Source organism: Hippocampus bargibanti, linkage group LG13, assembly GCF_051943395.1.
Source record: "Hippocampus bargibanti isolate YZ-2025 linkage group LG13, ASM5194339v1, whole genome shotgun sequence".
Taxonomy (NCBI): domain Eukaryota; kingdom Metazoa; phylum Chordata; class Actinopteri; order Syngnathiformes; family Syngnathidae; genus Hippocampus; species Hippocampus bargibanti.
The window spans coordinates 14,894,274-14,911,998 of record NC_142746.1 but is presented as its reverse complement, the minus strand read 5'-3'; the positions used below and the strand labels follow the sequence as shown (position 1 = coordinate 14,911,998).

At 40.4% G+C, this 17,725-nt stretch overlaps 1 protein-coding gene across 2 annotated transcripts in view; it reads right to left on the bottom strand.

Annotated features, from left to right (window-relative positions):
* The window catches only part of pde10a (phosphodiesterase 10A), a 52,566-nt gene extending 37,611 nt beyond the window's left edge, over positions 1-14,955 (bottom strand). For both annotated transcript variants that reach the window (XM_089012221.1, XM_089012222.1), the window contains exons 1-2: positions 14,604-14,955; positions 13,883-14,044 (exon numbers count right to left, since the gene is read on the bottom strand). In XM_089012221.1, coding sequence (XP_088868347.1) covers positions 13,883-14,044; positions 14,604-14,619 — 178 coding nt within the window. In that variant the 5' untranslated portion in view covers positions 14,620-14,955. The remainder of the gene's footprint in view (positions 1-13,882; positions 14,045-14,603) is intronic.
* Positions 14,956-17,725: the final 2,770 nt, after the last annotated feature.

Here is a 17,725-nt window from a genome sequence, read left to right as displayed (position 1 = left end):
AATAGTGAGCACAGTTTTGCTTTTTTGAATGTTGCTGTGCCGATAACCATTTTGTATTTAGCAGCTTTTTACTGAGCATCTTCATCTTTATTAAGTTCATAGAGTTGCTTGTTCTCTAGCCACAAGGGGACATAAGCCAGTGTCTTCGTGTGCCGGTCCCAAGCCCAGATAAATACATAGGGTTGTGTTAGGAAGGGCATCCGGCGTAAAAGCTTGGCCAAGACAAACATGTGAATCAAACCTCTGAAGATGGAGGACACTGATGCGGCAACCCCTTGAAGGGAAAAGCTTCCTTTCATTACTTTTCCCTTGTTGCGCTGCTTCCAGACGTGTTTTTGTATTTCAGTATTTAACCAATCACATTTCAGTCATCATTTGTTACCAGGGTAAGAAATCGACCTGGATGCCTTCACAATCAGTCCTTTGGGCCCTGTCGCATCAAATGTGTCAATCAAACTGTTGCTCTAACCAATCAGATTTCGAGTTGGCAACCCAAATGGGGTACCAACGCCTTATTGAAGGTGATGGTCAATGTCACAGTTTACGCAAACTATGATTGGCTAGTCACTAGCCAATCATAGTTTTCAAAAACTGCTCTTATCGCTAGCCGTGAAGTTTAGGGTAACTGAAGACTGTAAAGAAGACAATTGGGATAGGCTCCACCATGCCCACTACCATCATGAGGAAAAGCAGAATAGAAGATGGGTGATGGATAGATGGCCCCTATAAAATGATGCTGTGAGCCAGGTCTGGCCTCCGGGCCGCAAGTCTGTGGTCTAAACATAATAAATAAAAAGTGCATCAAACACAAATTAAGTACAATAATAGCAACTAGCAGAGTATTGCCAACTTTACACTCATCTCAACCAAGAGAGCAGCATTGTCCAGCATTGTCCAGGTCAGCTGAACATGATGGTACTAAATTGGAATTGGGCATAACATTCAGTGTAAATCCAGCTTTTGGCTGTGTGAAACATTTGTTGGATGGCATGAGAGTATGTGGCGTTTAGTCTAAATATTCAGGATACCAAGGTTCCTTATCTACTAAAATATTTTGTTAGGCTCTCGTGTGTGACGTGGATAACAATTGTTTGTGAGTCACATATTCACTGAAGCGTCAAGGCCGTTTCACTTTCCATCATAGTAGTGTATGGGCACATGGAAATTCCTCCATAATTGATTGCAAAATTCAGTTTAATAGTATTACAGCCATCAATTTTAGTATCTCACCATTCAAATAGTAGGGATCGGTGTCATGAAATGATGTGCAGTTAAATTCAACCAGGTGTCAAGAAACTATGAAACTGGGAGCTACTTTAGTTGGTGTTTAATGCAAAGAGCTGCCAGTATGATAAACACTTCTGAAATAACCAATTTGCTCAAATGATGGGAAAACCCTTCCCATATTCATGATTTAACGGGGTAGAAAAAGAGATGCAGTGATGTTTTTTAAAGTGCTCTCTCAGTAACGTTGAGTGCAGCGATAATCAATTCTTTCTAAAAATGTCTGTGAGTGTTCTCATTTGGAAACGATCACTTGTGTATCTTCCCAGGAAATCACACCTTTGCCATCACTGCCTTGAAAACAGTCCCGCTACTCATGGTCCGAACAATTCAATCATCCATCATATACAAAATTTTAAGTTCTTAAAGAGAATAACAGCACTTCTCTTGATCGCCTCAAGTAATATTACAGAACAACTTGCGTATACTAAAGACCATTTAACACATTCATTGCCATTCCCGAATTTATTCAGGAATTGAAAATATGACGTGGAGCGCCATTCCCAAATCTGTCCGGGTTTTGGTTTTTCCTGCAGGGAAGTGTGATAAAGCGTTGGTCAGCCCTCTGGCAATGTTTTTCCCTCCTACAAAGGGGCAGCGTTTGCCTTTTGTACAGCCACCCCCACCTCATATTACTCCAGACCCATATAACTTAAGAATTAACTCTATTTTTCTGATAAAAGAAGAGAGTCCAGGGTTTCTTACGATGCATTGATTGTTTATGTAGGCCTAAAACTCAATATTCTGTGGGTCCCGGAATTTGAGTGGAAATGACAAAATCCCTGGCACTGTAGTGGACACATTGTTGCACATGCCTGGCAGTGAATGAGTTAAAAGTGAAATACAGCTCATCTCAGTTTCACCCGTAGGAATCAGTGAATATGTTGTCTAAGTGTCCAAAATGAAAAGAGCTCCCTATCTAGCCGGCATTCAAAGATCTCCACTGGATTTATCAGCGCTGAGTGCACCTCAGCAGCTCACCAGAGTGAGCAAGCAACATGATCCAACATAAACCCTCTGTGCTGCAGCGCTACATTCTGATCATATCGACAGTCAGAGAGGAAGGTGTGGGAGCGGCGGCGGGTTACGTCAGCGTGTGCGCTATCAATCACCGGAATTCCTACACTCTCCAGCAGCTGGTCCATTCAGAGGTCACGTACTGTACAAACATCATGAATTCTCTCTGACGCATTCTGTTGCTTTTCATTTCCACTGAGGGAAAGCGTAAAAAGGTGCAAACGGCTTGTTGTGACTCTTTTCCCCATTTTATTAACAGTGCAATTTGGCCAATTTATCATGAATTGGCCAAATTGCACCATACGTGTCTGTGTGTGTGTGCGTGTGTGTGTGTGTGTGTGTGTGTGCATGTGTGTGTTGGGGGGGGTGTTCAATACAGTGAGAATGTGAAAAGAAGCTCCAATATGCGGACTGATGGGGGAAAAACATCTGTCTTCACAAACAAAAGTGACAACTTTAATTCGTTACATGACCACGTTCGTAACACAAAACACGTGTCTCAGATCATCTCTTCCCCCCAAAAAAATGAATGGAAATGCCATGAATCTGTTCGAGACTTTGTGATCCTTCTGGTGTGTGCACATTGTCCAGTCATATAGTTTTATATCGTTTTTTTCACAGGCCACATCATTTGTGTTCGATTATCAGCACTTATGTAAACCTAAAAGTATTATTACACCTCGCTAGCTCGTCTAAGACATTTTGCATTTCTGTTTATTTGTTAGCATTAAGCTATTGGACATATGTGTTTTAAATGTTTCATTTGACAGCAAAGTACAACTAAGAGTGGCAATTAATACTGGGGACCTTTTATTTTTAAGGAAACTTGAAAGTTGAATTTGTTGCCACACTCCATTTCTCATATTGCAAATTTTCAAGGTAAAATGCACAGTTTTGCTTGATACTGTTATAGAGGTGATTTGAATTTTTAAAATTGAATTGCATCATACTGAGAGATGTTTTGAATATTTTGACTCCATATGTGGCAAAATGTAACTTATAAACAGTGGCGGACCGTCAAGGCATGCAATGCTTTCTCTGCTGGCCTAAAAATATCTGAATCAACGGATTCATGTTAATTATATTTTTTCCCATGAATTCTTATTCAATAATTCCAAATAGTCTTGACTTCCTTTCATTAGTGTTGTGCTGCTTCCAGATGTATGTTTCCGTAATTAAGCATTTAACCAATCACATTTCAGCCATCATTTGTTACCAGGGTCAGAAATCTACCTGGACGCCTTCTGTGGGCTCTAGAGCATAAAATAGGTGTTGATGAAACTGTTGCTTTAACCAATCAGATTTTATTCAACGTCATACTTTTCGCAAACTATGATTGACTAATCAGTGGCCAATCACAAGAATAACACAAACTGTTTTTACCTTCTTTTGTTTTGGATAAGGTGAAGATAAAAAATGTGATGGGAACCATCATAGAAATGGAGCATGACATGACATTACAAGCGATTTAGGAGTAATTCAAATGATTAAAATAAAGTGCATCCAAAAATGAAATGTACCAAAACAGATGCTTCATTTGCTCGTGACTAGCATGTAAATAACTAGACGGTTTTGCCAATACAATCTTGTCTCTGCTATATGTCTGTCGGACATATAGCAGTGAAAAATATGTTTGCCTTCTTCTCAAGTTCTCAATTTGTTTTGTTTCCCCACTAATGTAAATATTAGACAAAAAAAATCTCACTGGTTGGGGCACCCTCGACAAGGAGAGTATTGTCTTGAGTATTTCTGAGGAGACATTATGTCTACAGCTTCCAAAATTGCTTCAATTCAGCAACACTTGAGTAGTTTTGACCATCAACACTTTTTTAGTTCATGGCACACTAATTCAATTCACTGACCCCAAAACCTTCATTTTGTTTTGTTTTCAGCCATTCATGATTTGACTAGTATTTTGAATTGTTGCCTGTGCTGAACTTAAGATGGCCACTTATTGCCAAAATTATTTGGTTAAGAAGACGATTCATGGCTCCATCAACAACAATTTGCCACACAAGTCCTGAATTAAACAGCCCCAGAACATCACACTACCATCACTGGTGTTGGTATGTTGTTCTATTTCTGAAATGCTGTGTTCCATCTATGCAAGATGAAATGTGCCACATTATACCTTGCAAAAAAAGTTCTGATTTCTTCTTGTCAGCTCATATAATTTATAAGCTTAGTTGGAGCTTAGTCATTGGCTTAAAATAGAAAAGAAATACTTTAAGATGTTGCCTGCAAAAGTTTGTGACTGGGCACTTATAAGCTTATGCGAAACGGTTCTGGATGAATAACCCAAAGGGAAATGTGGGAGATCACAAGGCATGTCACAACTCTCCCGTCTGAACCCTTTGCGACGCTGTTCTCCTTCACAGCTCTCCAAAAAAGGGCCAAAGCAAGTTAGTTCACGAGTGTGATGTTTTATAGTATGATACGTGTTTGTGTAACATCATCATCTAGCCACCGTTTGTCAGCCGGTCACATGTATAAGAGCAGCTCTTTTGGTCGTCGAAGCGCTCATATCTACAGTGGGATCACCATCTGACTAAAAATGGTTGGTGGCCATGTTGAAACATTCTGTCCTCTTGGCTGTTTTTGAAAAAACATCCTCTTGATGACTGCAACCTCTGTCTCCTGGCATCCGCTGACATGAGCGCTTGTGTTCACAATACTCACATTCGCCCCCACCCCTCCTTACCTCCTTATTACAAACCTTATCTACTTTCCAATTCAAGGAAGTCTGTACCTTTTTTTTGTGCGCAGCATTGATGCGCACACACAGGCCTGAGATGTGAGTAAAACATTTACAGATCACATGCAAGCATAGAAACATGAACACATGCACGCAACCCCCTGCCCCAAACACACATACAGCACACAGAGGTGCATGGTCACATTTACCGAGGCACACAGGCCCGCTTTCACACATCACATGCAGAACGCACATGCACACACACACACACCACAGTGACTTGCAGTCCCGTCCCCCCCAACTGAATAGTCTGTTCTGACAATCCACAGGACAGCCGGCGCATTGACGTCAGAGGCAGGCCCATGAAAATACAGGGTCCCTGCGGGGCTGAGCGAGCTATGCACATCTTCACAGCTTGGCTCATAACTAGCTCGACAAGCAAGCAGCAGATCGTTCTTAGACTTGCCCATTTATTTGTCTGAAAACGCAGTCATTGAAGAAGAAGAAGAAGCGGCGACGTTTACACAAAGCCCGGGCGTGGAATCATTTGTATGCGACTCCTTTGCGGATCATCTGACTGTGACGTCAATGCATGTCACAGTGCACTGTGCATCCATTAGGACAAATGTGAGATAAGTACATCATTTGGGTTAATGGGAATACAAATAGAACACACCATTAAAGTAGCTGCCTTATACTGCCAAACTGGAGTAACTGAACACACCCAAAGGAGACACATAGAAAAGATGACATCTTTGTTTATAACTCCACGTTCTCCACAACTTTGTTTGGATTTTTACCGCAAAGTCGCCATTAGGACACGAGAAGCATTCATCTTAACCGTCTCTCTCCTGTCATCAACAGTATATCTGATATTATGTCACAGACACTGTTTGCCTGCTACTCTCTGAGTCTTACCATGTGCACTAATATGTTTTTTTTTTGTTTTATTTGACCAAATGCGACCCAAAATGCACACGAGTACCACGATTTTGCCAATAATGTTGCTATAGTTTCATAAAAAAGTTAAAATATGTAGTGAGAGTTAGTTGGATAATAATGCTGAAGATTTGGTTTATACCATGAAAGCTAATTTTTGCTGGTTTTCAAATGTCAGTTGCAGCCTTCCCGAGTGGAGTTTGCATGTTCTCCATGTTTGTTTCATTAAATGTACAGTATTTTACGGTGTATCAGGCGCATCCCAAAGCCTTCATTTACTTCAAAAGATGACTCTGTGCCTTATACGCAGGTGCTCCTGATATGTATAGTAATATTGAGCCACGACTCCATTTCCCCATGTAGAAGTCGTGCGTAATCCCAGCCTCTACTGTAGCACCTTATATTCTGCTGTGCCTTATACTTGGAAAACTTTTGTATATTTATATATTATGTTTGGAAAACTTTTTTCATTCATTGAAGGTGCGTCTTATAGTCCGGTGCGACTTATACATTTTATTTGACGAATGAATGTCGGTTTATTTTGAAAGAGACATTGTAATGGATTAGGACGTACTTTTTACCAAACGTCTTTCGTTATTTGGGATGTCATTGCTGCAAAACTGCATGATTGACAGAATAATTGTGAGTATGAGTACAGTGTTATGCATCTAACAATTTATTATTTTTTATATCGTTATTTTTTTTTTCTTTTGATTTCAAGAGGGCGCCGCGAGAGTGGCTGCTTTTCCAGCAGCCCCTGTATTTTGTTTTTCTACTTCTTTCTTTCCTTTCCTCTTCCTTTTATAACTTTGCTGCTGTGAAATGTAAATGTCTCCAATGCGAGACTAATAAAGGTAAATCCAATCCAATCCAACTAATAAGACATGCAGCAGAGGTGCAGGCAGCAAAGGCTCATCCAGAGGAAACCGCCTGACCAAGTGAAAGGTTGCCTTTTATGGCAACCTGAGGAGGATAACGGCGGCAAACTTCAATGTGAGCTGATACATTCTGTCTCAAACACTGTTCTCTGCATCATGAGACATTATGGGATACATTGGATTCTGCATCTGGCATGAAAGAAGTGGGTTTATATTAATTGACCACTATGTTCTCCACTTCTCTACCTTGACTTGAAGGCTTTGAGTACCGTATTTTCCGGTGTATATGGCGCATCAGAGTACAAAGCATACCCCCAATGAATGGTGCATTTTAGAACTTTTTCCATACATAAGGCGCACCAGACTATAAGGCACACCTTCAATTAAAGAAAAAAATGTTTTCCAAATATACGTAATATATAACAGTTTTCCAAATACATGTATAAGACACACCACATTATAAGGCACTACAATAGAGGCTGGGGTTACGCACTACTTTTTTTACACTGGAAAATGGAGTCGGTGGTTGCAGACAGTAGTTGTGAGACCTGTTGTGGCTCAATATGACTTTCCATAAAAGGTGCACCTGTGTATATATATGGCGCAGGGCCGTCTTTTGAAGAAAATCAAGGCATTTAGTTGCGCCTTATACACCGCAAAATACAGTACATCGCGAGTCTATCTGGGTCTTGTTCTGTACACCAACAGAATGTGATCAATACAGACATAATCAATCAGGTGAGAAAGGGGCAGCTTCCTTAAAATTCGGTTGAGCTCAAATATGTTGATGAAGTATTCCACACTGTTTTTAATTCGCTGGTCCACGAATATACTAACACAATTGGAAATGAGAGAGAATATATTTACAATTTGAAAGCATGAGTCAAAGCTTGTGGACACAGAATACGTCGTATAGGTATGTGGAGCACTGCAGTGTACAGCTTAGCATATGAATTTAAAAAAAAGTTTCACATAGTGAGAGAAATTCATGATGAGAAAAGGGGGCCAGGTTTTGTGTGTGTGTGTGTGTATGTGTGTGTGTGTGTGTGTGTATGTGTATGTGTATGTGTATGTGTATGTGTGTGTGTGTGTGTGTAAATTAGGCCGAGGTGTGTGTGTGCGTGGGTGTGTGTGTGCGTGGGTGTGGGTGTTTGTAAATTAGGCCGAGGTGTGTATGTGTGTGTGTGCGTGTGTGTGTGCGTGTGTGTGTGTTTGAGGGGGGGCTATTTGCGTCAGAGCGAGAGGAAATGACGTCAGAGTCGGAGGCAGGCGGGGTGAAGCAGAAGATGATGCTGCCGCCACTAACAGCTGCCATTTGGGCTTCACATCGGCGACGTCACAGAGCTGCCACTAATTATGCCTGTCTCACTGCGTTGCACACATGCACACATAATGTAGAAGAGTTTGTGTGCAATAGATTCACACACACACACATGCGCACACACACATACATATTTCTCTTTCTCTCCACCTTTCAATGACCTGTGAATTATCTCCGCCTCATATATTTAATTCCGGCTCATGCTGATGGTCTACTAAAGCCTACAATATATTTCACACACACACTCATGCGCCTCCGCCAAATACAATCCTGCTCATTTCTTTTGCCGTTCAATTGTGACCTAATTTTTTTGCACGTGTAACTGGAGAGGAAGACGACGATGATGACGAACAAGCGGTTCACAAGCGTTCATTTGCTTTGCTGACGTCAATAGAACACAGCAAAGGCTGGATGGTACAATCTTGTAAAAATTGCAAAAAAAGGAAGGCGTGTGTGCGCGAACACGCGCACACACACACACACACGCACACGCACGCACACACACACACACACACACACACACACACACACACACACACATACACAAGTTGACATAAGCACTCATTTCCATAAATGTAGATTTGTGGTGCTAGCATAATTTAACTTCAAGTGGCCTGTGGGATGAACTACCTTTTTAATTTTTTTTAACGTGATGACTCAAACCGGGAGATGGTAGCCTCCCTTCAAACCACTAAGCACACACACACACACACACACACACACACACACACACACACACACACACACACACACACACACACACACGTGCATGCTCAAGTTGCCGAATGGGGTTGAAAAGAAGCTCGCCTCATCCTTTTTATTGTACAACCATCCAAATTTAGAGAAATGACCCCCACAATAGAGATGCGATGTCAATGGTTGGATTACACACATTAACATCTTGTATGTTTGGCAAGTGATTGTGTCAAGTGACTGTTTGACTCACAAATGGACACACAAGGACAAAGGTTAGCTTAAATCCTATCGATTCTGGACTTTATTGCATTGCTGGAATAGGGATACAAAATAAGATTTACGCAGTAAGTAGAGTAAGTAGACTCCCAATTGTTCATATTTAGATAATTGTTACCTTGATGAAAAGTTGCTTTTTTGTGGGTTTTTTTTTCAAATCACCTTCGGCGAGCAAGATTTTTTGTGGAATTTTCAAATGATTTTGAAATTAATAAAACTGTATAGCTCGTAAAATAGCAGGTCTGATACATGTTAGCATACATATTATCAGCCTCTATGATAGTGTTGTAAGTGCTCATTCTATTTTTGCATCCGCAGTGAATAATTTTGTCTCACAACATGAAAGGAGCATGCAGAAGAATAGTAGAATTGAAAATGTGGCTCTGATGCAAATGTCCAATGCCCTACTAGTGGACGACATCGTATTTTGTGACACATTTCTTGCTGCAGGAAAACTTTGACTTAAAATGTTTGAGTCACCTTTGAAAAAAAAACAAATATAACTAAAATCTGTAAAGACATTCTGGGCTGCTAAATGTTTTTGTTGTCATGTGGAAAAAGCTCACAGAGTGATGTAAAGCACTGCAAATAAAGAAGCTGCAAAGGAGCACCAATCTCAACATGTTGATAAAACTTCATCACTGGCCTTGAAGAATAAAGATAGTGCGACCTTCAGGAAGTCAAGCGCCAAGAACTGAGGGAGTGGTTGGGAAGATGAGTCGAACTCAGCCCCCTGCAGTAGCCCTCATCACAAGCCAAATAAAGTGAGTATGAATCATAGGTGAGAAATATGGCCACTGACGTCCGGGCTTGTCAGTGTGTCTGCCAAATAAGATGAGCAGCCAGACATCAGAGTTGCTTGTTTACCGAAAACACATGGACACACACAAACACTGGAGCCTATGACAGCTGTCTTTGGGCAATCGGTGGGGTATACCCTGAACTGCAGATAAAATAAGAAACCCTTTATTTGTCTCACAGTGGAGAAATTCTCAAGTGTGTGCATAAATATCTGTCAATTGCTATAGGTTGCAATGGACAACATTTCAATATAGTTTAATTCATTTTGTTGACATCAATACTGCTCCTTTAAAAGTGTAAATCCTCGACTATGGTGTAATAAAATCCTGATGCTCTTTCAAATAGAAATGGATTATTTTTTTGAGTGCATTTAATCTCCATGATCTCGTTTTGTGGCGTCTTTTAGGAGTGGCCCGACTCCTTAAATCTCCCTCATAAAATATTACTCACAGAGCGACTGCATAGTCTCTCCTGTGGCTCATTTTTGACATTCTAGCCCCACCTAGTGCCTGTTTTTGAACGAGTTTAGGCATCGTGATGAAGGTGTTTTATATAGATTTGAGGTCATGAAAGATCAGTTTTCGTTCAATATAACGGGTATAATACAATGAAGCCAATCTCTCTGTATTCCAGGAGCTCAAAAGTGATCTGCAATTTACACCAAGCCGGCAGTCTCAAATTGAACATGCAAACGGTGTCTACACATGACTTTATGGCATACAACTTTAACATAAGGGGAAACTCCCCACAGGGAGGCCGGAGCTGGAAACGAACCTCTGCACTGTGAAGTTGACGTGGCAATCACCCAATATAATATAATGTAAATAAATGTAATGTAAATAAATATTTCATATATATATATATATATATATATATATATATATATATATATATATATATATATATATATATATATATATATATATATATATATATATATATATATATATATATATATATATATATATATATTAGTTTGGATAGCTATTTTCATTCATTGAAGGTGCGCCTTATATATGAAAAAAGTTGTGTCCCTTATATTCCGGTATGCCTTATACACGGAAAAATACGAAAATACGAGTTTGATTCTGATCTGCAATACCACGTAGACTACTGTCTTTTGAGTGTTGATGCACAGCAACAACACAACTATTCAATCCAAAGTCACAGTGCATTCAATTCCAGATGATTGGGCATCGAAAGCGAAGGGGTTGCCGATTCAATAGGACACGTGTCCTCCTCAGGCAACATTTACTTGCTGATAATCATCGATAAGCAGTCGTACAGGCCGCAGGGGTTAATGTGAAGTGATGTTTATAAATGACTTGGTTATTGTCTTTTGTGTCTTTTGACATAAATTAAAATGGAAGACGTCCTAAACCAGACAACAAAGTACCCTTGCAGTCAATGTGTGGGAAGCCCTCGTTTCGAAATGTCATCACCATAAAATGCAAAATAGTAACATCTTGAGTAGGCGTGCACCCCCTGAGTGGTCACAGATGTCAGGCACAGTCATGGCAAGGAAGTGCCCGTATTCTCCTTCTGTGTTAGCCAGAGGAAACACTCACTTGGGTGTGGGTCCAGAAAGATCCAAAACCCGGAATGCAAACGTCACAGAGCAGAACAGGTTGGATCGTGTGCTGTGCGCACGCTGCCACTACATTAGATAAATTCTGTCTGTTCAAACTGCCACAACGAATGCATTTTGAGGAAACTATTAACTCATGCACTGCCAGACATGTGCAAAAATGTGTCCATGCCAGTGCCAGGGTTTTTGTCATTTTCACACAAATTTCAGGACCGACAGAATATTGAGTTTTAGGACTACATAAACATTCAATGCAGCGTAAGAAAGCTTATACTCTCTTCTGTCATCAGAAAAAAAAGAGTTAATTCCCAATTATATGGGTCTGGATTTATATGATCTTGAAATGAGGGTGGCTGTCCAAAATACAATGCAATATGTAAATATTGTTTTATATAGCGTTGATATAGCGCTTTAACAGCTGAAGCTGGAACAAAGCATGAATATGAATAAAGGGAACTGCTTCCCCTTGTGGAAGGGACAAAACATTGCTCGAGGTCTGGCCGGCGCTTTATCGGCAACCAAGCAGGAAAAAACAAAACCCAATTCGGGAATGGTGATCTACGTCATATTTTCAATTCCCGAATTAATTTGTGAATGGCAGTGAATGAGTAAAAAAATCGTTTGCAGTGTAGATGTGCACAACCATGATAATAAACAAACACTATTATCTAGCACAGTGTTTTTCAACCCTTCTTGAACCAGGGCACGTTTTTTTTACATTGGATTTTTTTTTGCGGCACACCACGAACCATCTCACAGGAAAGAGGCAATCATTGACGTGTTGCCACACGGACGAATATTAAATTACCCTCCCAGTCTTTTCAGCACGGACACAGGACAATGACATAATATTGGCGGAAAATGATTAATAAAGGTTTGTAAAATTTTAAATTTGAAAAAGGGGCATTGGATAGTTTCTCACGGCACACCTGACGATCTCTCACTAGTGTGCCGCGGCACAGTGGTTGAAAATCACTGATCTAGCACACAATTGGAAGGAAAGTATAGTGAAGAATCTAAATCATGAACTCATTCAAGCTCATATAACTCCAGACCCATATAATTTAGGAATTAACTCTTTTTTCTGATGAAAGAAGAGTCTAAGATTTCTAACGCTGTCTCGAATGTTTAAGGAGTCCTAAAACTCTGTGGGTCCTTGAATTCAAGTGACATTGACAAAAACCCTGGCACTGGAGTGGACACATTCGTGCACATCATCGGGCAGTGAATGAGTTAAACAAGCTTTGCAGCACTGTCTGTGGAGCAATGCCCGGAATAAATAATGACATTTTGAGAAGTATTTTGATGAAAGTTACAGCGTTCACTTTGTGGTTTCAGTGATTAGCTCTGTCAAACGCCCACGTTTTTTCACAATAAAAAACGCCACCATCAAAACGTCATGCCTTTTATCATCCTGAGTGAACCAGGAAGTATCACACTACCCAGTAATAGATGAAGCCCCCACGTGGTTTGTTCTCAACTGAGTGACATCTTTATAATAGTGTGATGCTGATCCAATTGATTTGATACAGTTCGAGTGTGAGAGGGAGACAGATAGAAAGGGGAGGGAGGAATAATACTAAAGATTCCATCAACGCCCCCCAGTTGGTTGTTTTGCAATGTGTAATTTGACACAACTGGGTGAGTTGCACACACACTGATTTAAATTTTCTGTCCAGCCTATAGAGATGATTTATGACATCAAGTGTTGGGGAGCCAATCTGAGGTCCCCAACCCATTCAGCATTGTGTGCTGCTTGTATTGTCAGGAAATGTCATGCCTCCAAGGCACAAACATGGAGAATGGGTCTTATTGTCAAGCAGGGAGCTTCTTGCACCCAGAAGTCAAACACGTGAAGTGGGATTTTGTATATTTGTCAAGGTTTAAAGCCCTTAAATATGCAAAATATTGCTGAAATTAGTTTAGCAAACTTCAAAGGTCAAAACAGGTTTTACTGGTTTTACACAAGAAACAATTTCTCTTCACCTCATTGGTATTCATGGCTGTACGGAATATATATTTTGTTGTTTACATATTTCAAATATAAGGAGTACAACCCCCCCCCCCCCCAAAAAAAAAAAAAACTGACTAATTTAGAATACTAAAATAGTATACTAACAAACTTCCTTCTCATCATTTCTGCACCAAATGCGTGTAGAGTATTTTTGTGTTTATGTATCCACACAAGTCCTATATTGCTTAAGTCTTCAATATCCCCGAACGTAAAGACACATCAAATATGATTTGTCAGAAAAGAGATTATTGAAAATAATCCACAGCAGCACACAAGATTGGGATTAAAAACAGCAAAAGGGGATGATTAAATGGTCGGTTGCACTCTTCTCTGAGCGAACAATAGAGAACATGAAGAAATCCACATTCCTTACCTTCGTCCTTGCATCCTTCCATGGGAGACTCTTCAAATCCCAGATCGTCAAGACTTTTCCGTTTCTTCGACATTTGGCGGACCGGACAGAATGCCCAACCGGTGTGCCGGACAACTTGGAGCGCCTTTGTCAGCCGGCGGGATAGACAACACGTGGAACAGTCTGCGTGGGGTGATAAGAGGGATGACGAACACAACGAAAGGCGCTCATTCAGACGCTTGCGTGCATCGTCCTTGAAAGAGCCACTCTGGTCACTTTGTCGCAATCTGCTTCGGTGTGTAGCCGGACGAAAAAAAAATATGACGCGATTTGTCGCTCACGTGTGCAGCGGTTACAAAGTGGCACCTGCTCAAATGTGAATTTACGCACGAGGTTGGTGACTTGTTCCGCCATGTGGGTGAGCCACAAAAAATGGGTTTCGACACTGCTGCAAACTATCCTTTCCCAAGGGAAAACGTTGCTTTGCCTTTATTTAGTTTTGAGCGAATGGCTAACGGCGACGTCAGACGACCTATCTAATCAAACGCGAATGACGCACAGGGGACATGGCGGGAACCCTTGTATATCCCGATGAAAGAGTGATGCGCTCATGCAAAAAAGACCAGCCCTGGAGATTCACGAAACATAGGCATTCTGTGTTAATTATGTTACGTCTGTCTAAGTGGTCACTTGTGCGTAAAATAAATGAACTCGTGGTGTGGAGTGCGCGAGGATATTCTACCTTGTCTTAAATCCATGAATCCCACGAAGCTTTGTGAGCGACGAAGAATCCACGCATGGCAATGACATAAATGGAACCAAAAAGCATTGTGTAATGAGGACCATCTAGTCAGAACGCTGTCGTTTTCTTGCCGCAGACGCAGCAACGGTACAAACTAGGACTGAAACGAAGACGGGCGCAAAATCAAAATGAAGGATCCGATTTGAGAGCCTGGAAACACAAATGATTCAAGAAACATATCAGGAGGGTTTCCGTGCTGTTCCAATTTGTTAAAACTTAAGCAGTTATAACCAAATATCACACATTGTGTCCCCTTTCCCAAAAGGTCAATGATAGGTGCCACCAGTTGAGCGTGCACGCACGCGCACACACACAGTTCCTCTTTTCTCGTTCCCACCCACCCTCGCTCAATTCTCCCACATCCTGATTTATTCATGAACACTCCATGAGGGTCACTAGATCATATTGCTTTTCTCACATCTGGTTTGCATTTACAGTGTAACGACCAAATCTGCGCATTTGAGGTCAGGAAGACGTTGTGTTTTATTACTTTTAATCACAAATTGAAGTGATGCCATTTCTTTTCACACGCGCCTTAATTGTTAAGGCTGGCATTCGTTGATGCTGGTGCTTCGTGGTATTTTCTCCATACAACCCCCCCCCCCCCTCTCTCTCTCCTTCTTCTCTCTTGATCTCTCCCTCCCCCTTCTACTGCAGCTGCTGACGTCAACACACGCTTGCGTCAATGCTGGCTGCTTTGGCAGAGAGGCTTTTTTCATTGTGATCATAATGGGATTATTAGATTTAGAGAAATACCCCGCCTTCGTGTTTTTACATGTTTCCCCCCAAAACGTGATGAATAACCGATCTTTTGATTTCCTTGCATTTTGCACTAAATATGATTATGGTAATAAAGCACTCGTGATCTCTTTGATTATCTTTTGCAAATCAGTTATAGATGAAAGAAAAATGTAAAGAACTTAGACAAAATATAACATTTCAGGTAATTTTGAGATGCCCCCCCCCCCCCCAAAAAAAAAAAAAAAAAAAAAAAGATTGTCTGCGTATGTCACTGTGGATGTGAGAGCCGCAGGAGGATGTTATGATGTCCTTAAGCGCTGACCTTCTGCAATGAATGGACTCTACGTCGTGTAGCTTGGCCTTGATTTATCTCCCATGGCGTCAGTCTCTTACATGGATTTAACGTACACCCTTTGGGTGACTGACTGCCTGTATATTCAAATATGTGTGTATTAAATTCCCCACTTTGGCAGTAATTACATTTTTTTCAACGGCATTTGTAAAGCATGCCACAGCGAACTTGGTTCGGTGACAGTGCCAGGATTTTTTTTCATTCAGTCAAATTGCAGGACCCAAAGAATATTGAGTTTTTGGATAAACATGCAATTCAGCATAATAAACCTCAGATTCTTCTTTCATCAGAAAAAAAGAGTTAATTCCTAAATTATATGGGACTGGAGTTATCTAGGTTGAAATTGGGGTGACTGTACAAAATAAAATACCATACATACATGTTGATTTATATAGCCCTTTAACAACAGCTGAAACTGTAACAAAGCTCTAACATGGACAAAAGACAAATGGAAAGGAAAAACATTGCTCGAGGTCTGACCAACACTATATCGGCACCCCGAAAGAAAAACCAAAACCCGAACAAATTCGGGAATGGCATCCTTTATAATTCCAGAATAAATTCGGGAATGACAGTGAATTAGTTACAAGATTCACAACTAAATTTACTTTCAATGGAATATACGTACAGTATATATACGTACACAACATACAGTGTGGTCCGATCATGGCAGCCTATGCAAGCCCTCTTATGATGCCACTAGGAGGCGCATACTGCATTTACATATGCTTATGTTTGACATGTCATGCAAAATACACCATTAATGTCCTGCTCAAAATCTGTGTCAACAATTCAACTTTTCAAAAATCTAAATCCTGCATTTTGATAGACGCTGCGAGAAGTGGCGATTATAGCTGTGGTGTATAATTGCAGTGCATTCATTATACATACAGATGCCTTTCATACAGTATTTTCATCCTTTTGTGTGACCAAAATATTAGATTTGTCTCTCGGTAGGATACAATGCAGTTTAACGCCACTCCATTGTAACTGTGAAGAGCTAATGAAGGGTGCAAAATGATTTTCATGACCAATCAATCCCACACCACTCACCCAAATTAAACGAACCGCTATTCGTCACGAGGGTCGCAGGTGTGCTGGATGCTACTCTGGTTGTCTTCAAGCAGTAGGCGGTGCCCAATCTGTTTGGCAGCCAATCACAGGGCGCACATTGACCAATGACGACCAAAGACCGCATGCACTTGCACGAAACAAAAATAAAATAGAATCAACAGTTTGTCAAAAGGAAATCATTGCCTACCATCGTCAAGACCTGGCGTATAATAAGAAAAACAATAAAAGACACAGTGGAAAAGGTCAGATCGCAAGGTGCAAGTGTAAACTCTTGACAGAAACAACTTCCGGTAATGTCACGTGTCACTATGGGTTCAAAGCGACCTGGGTTTTAATGATTTTTTTAAATCCGATTTAATGTTGTCACCACCACATTGTACAAAACTATAAAAGAAATGCAGGGTAACATATTGCAGCTACTTTCATGGGGTAACTTTTAATTATAAATTTAGAATGAAGAGGACGCCCGCATTTCAACAGCTTTTAAATATATTGAGTCAAATTTCTCAACTTTATTCCATTCCACTGCTAAAGTACTCAGCAAAAGTGTGGTTAAAAACCCCCATGATTTTTATTACTAATATGACGTTTCAGTATGACTTACAAATTATGACTGAAAATTAAACAACATAAGTAAAATTGCATTCATGGTCAGTTCGGCTATTTTATTATTTATTATTTTATTTATGGTTTTATTGTTCTGTGTATTGTTCTTTTAATTGTAAAGTGTACACGGGTGTTCAGAAAGACGCTTGTAAATGTATTATTATTATATAAAATGCTGACTGGGCTTTTACTCAACCTTTGAGATACCGAAATTTATTACCTGTCTTCTCAGGTAATAAGTCACAGAGGCCTGATGATTGAACTAGCAGCCTTTGAGTTGCCAGTTAAC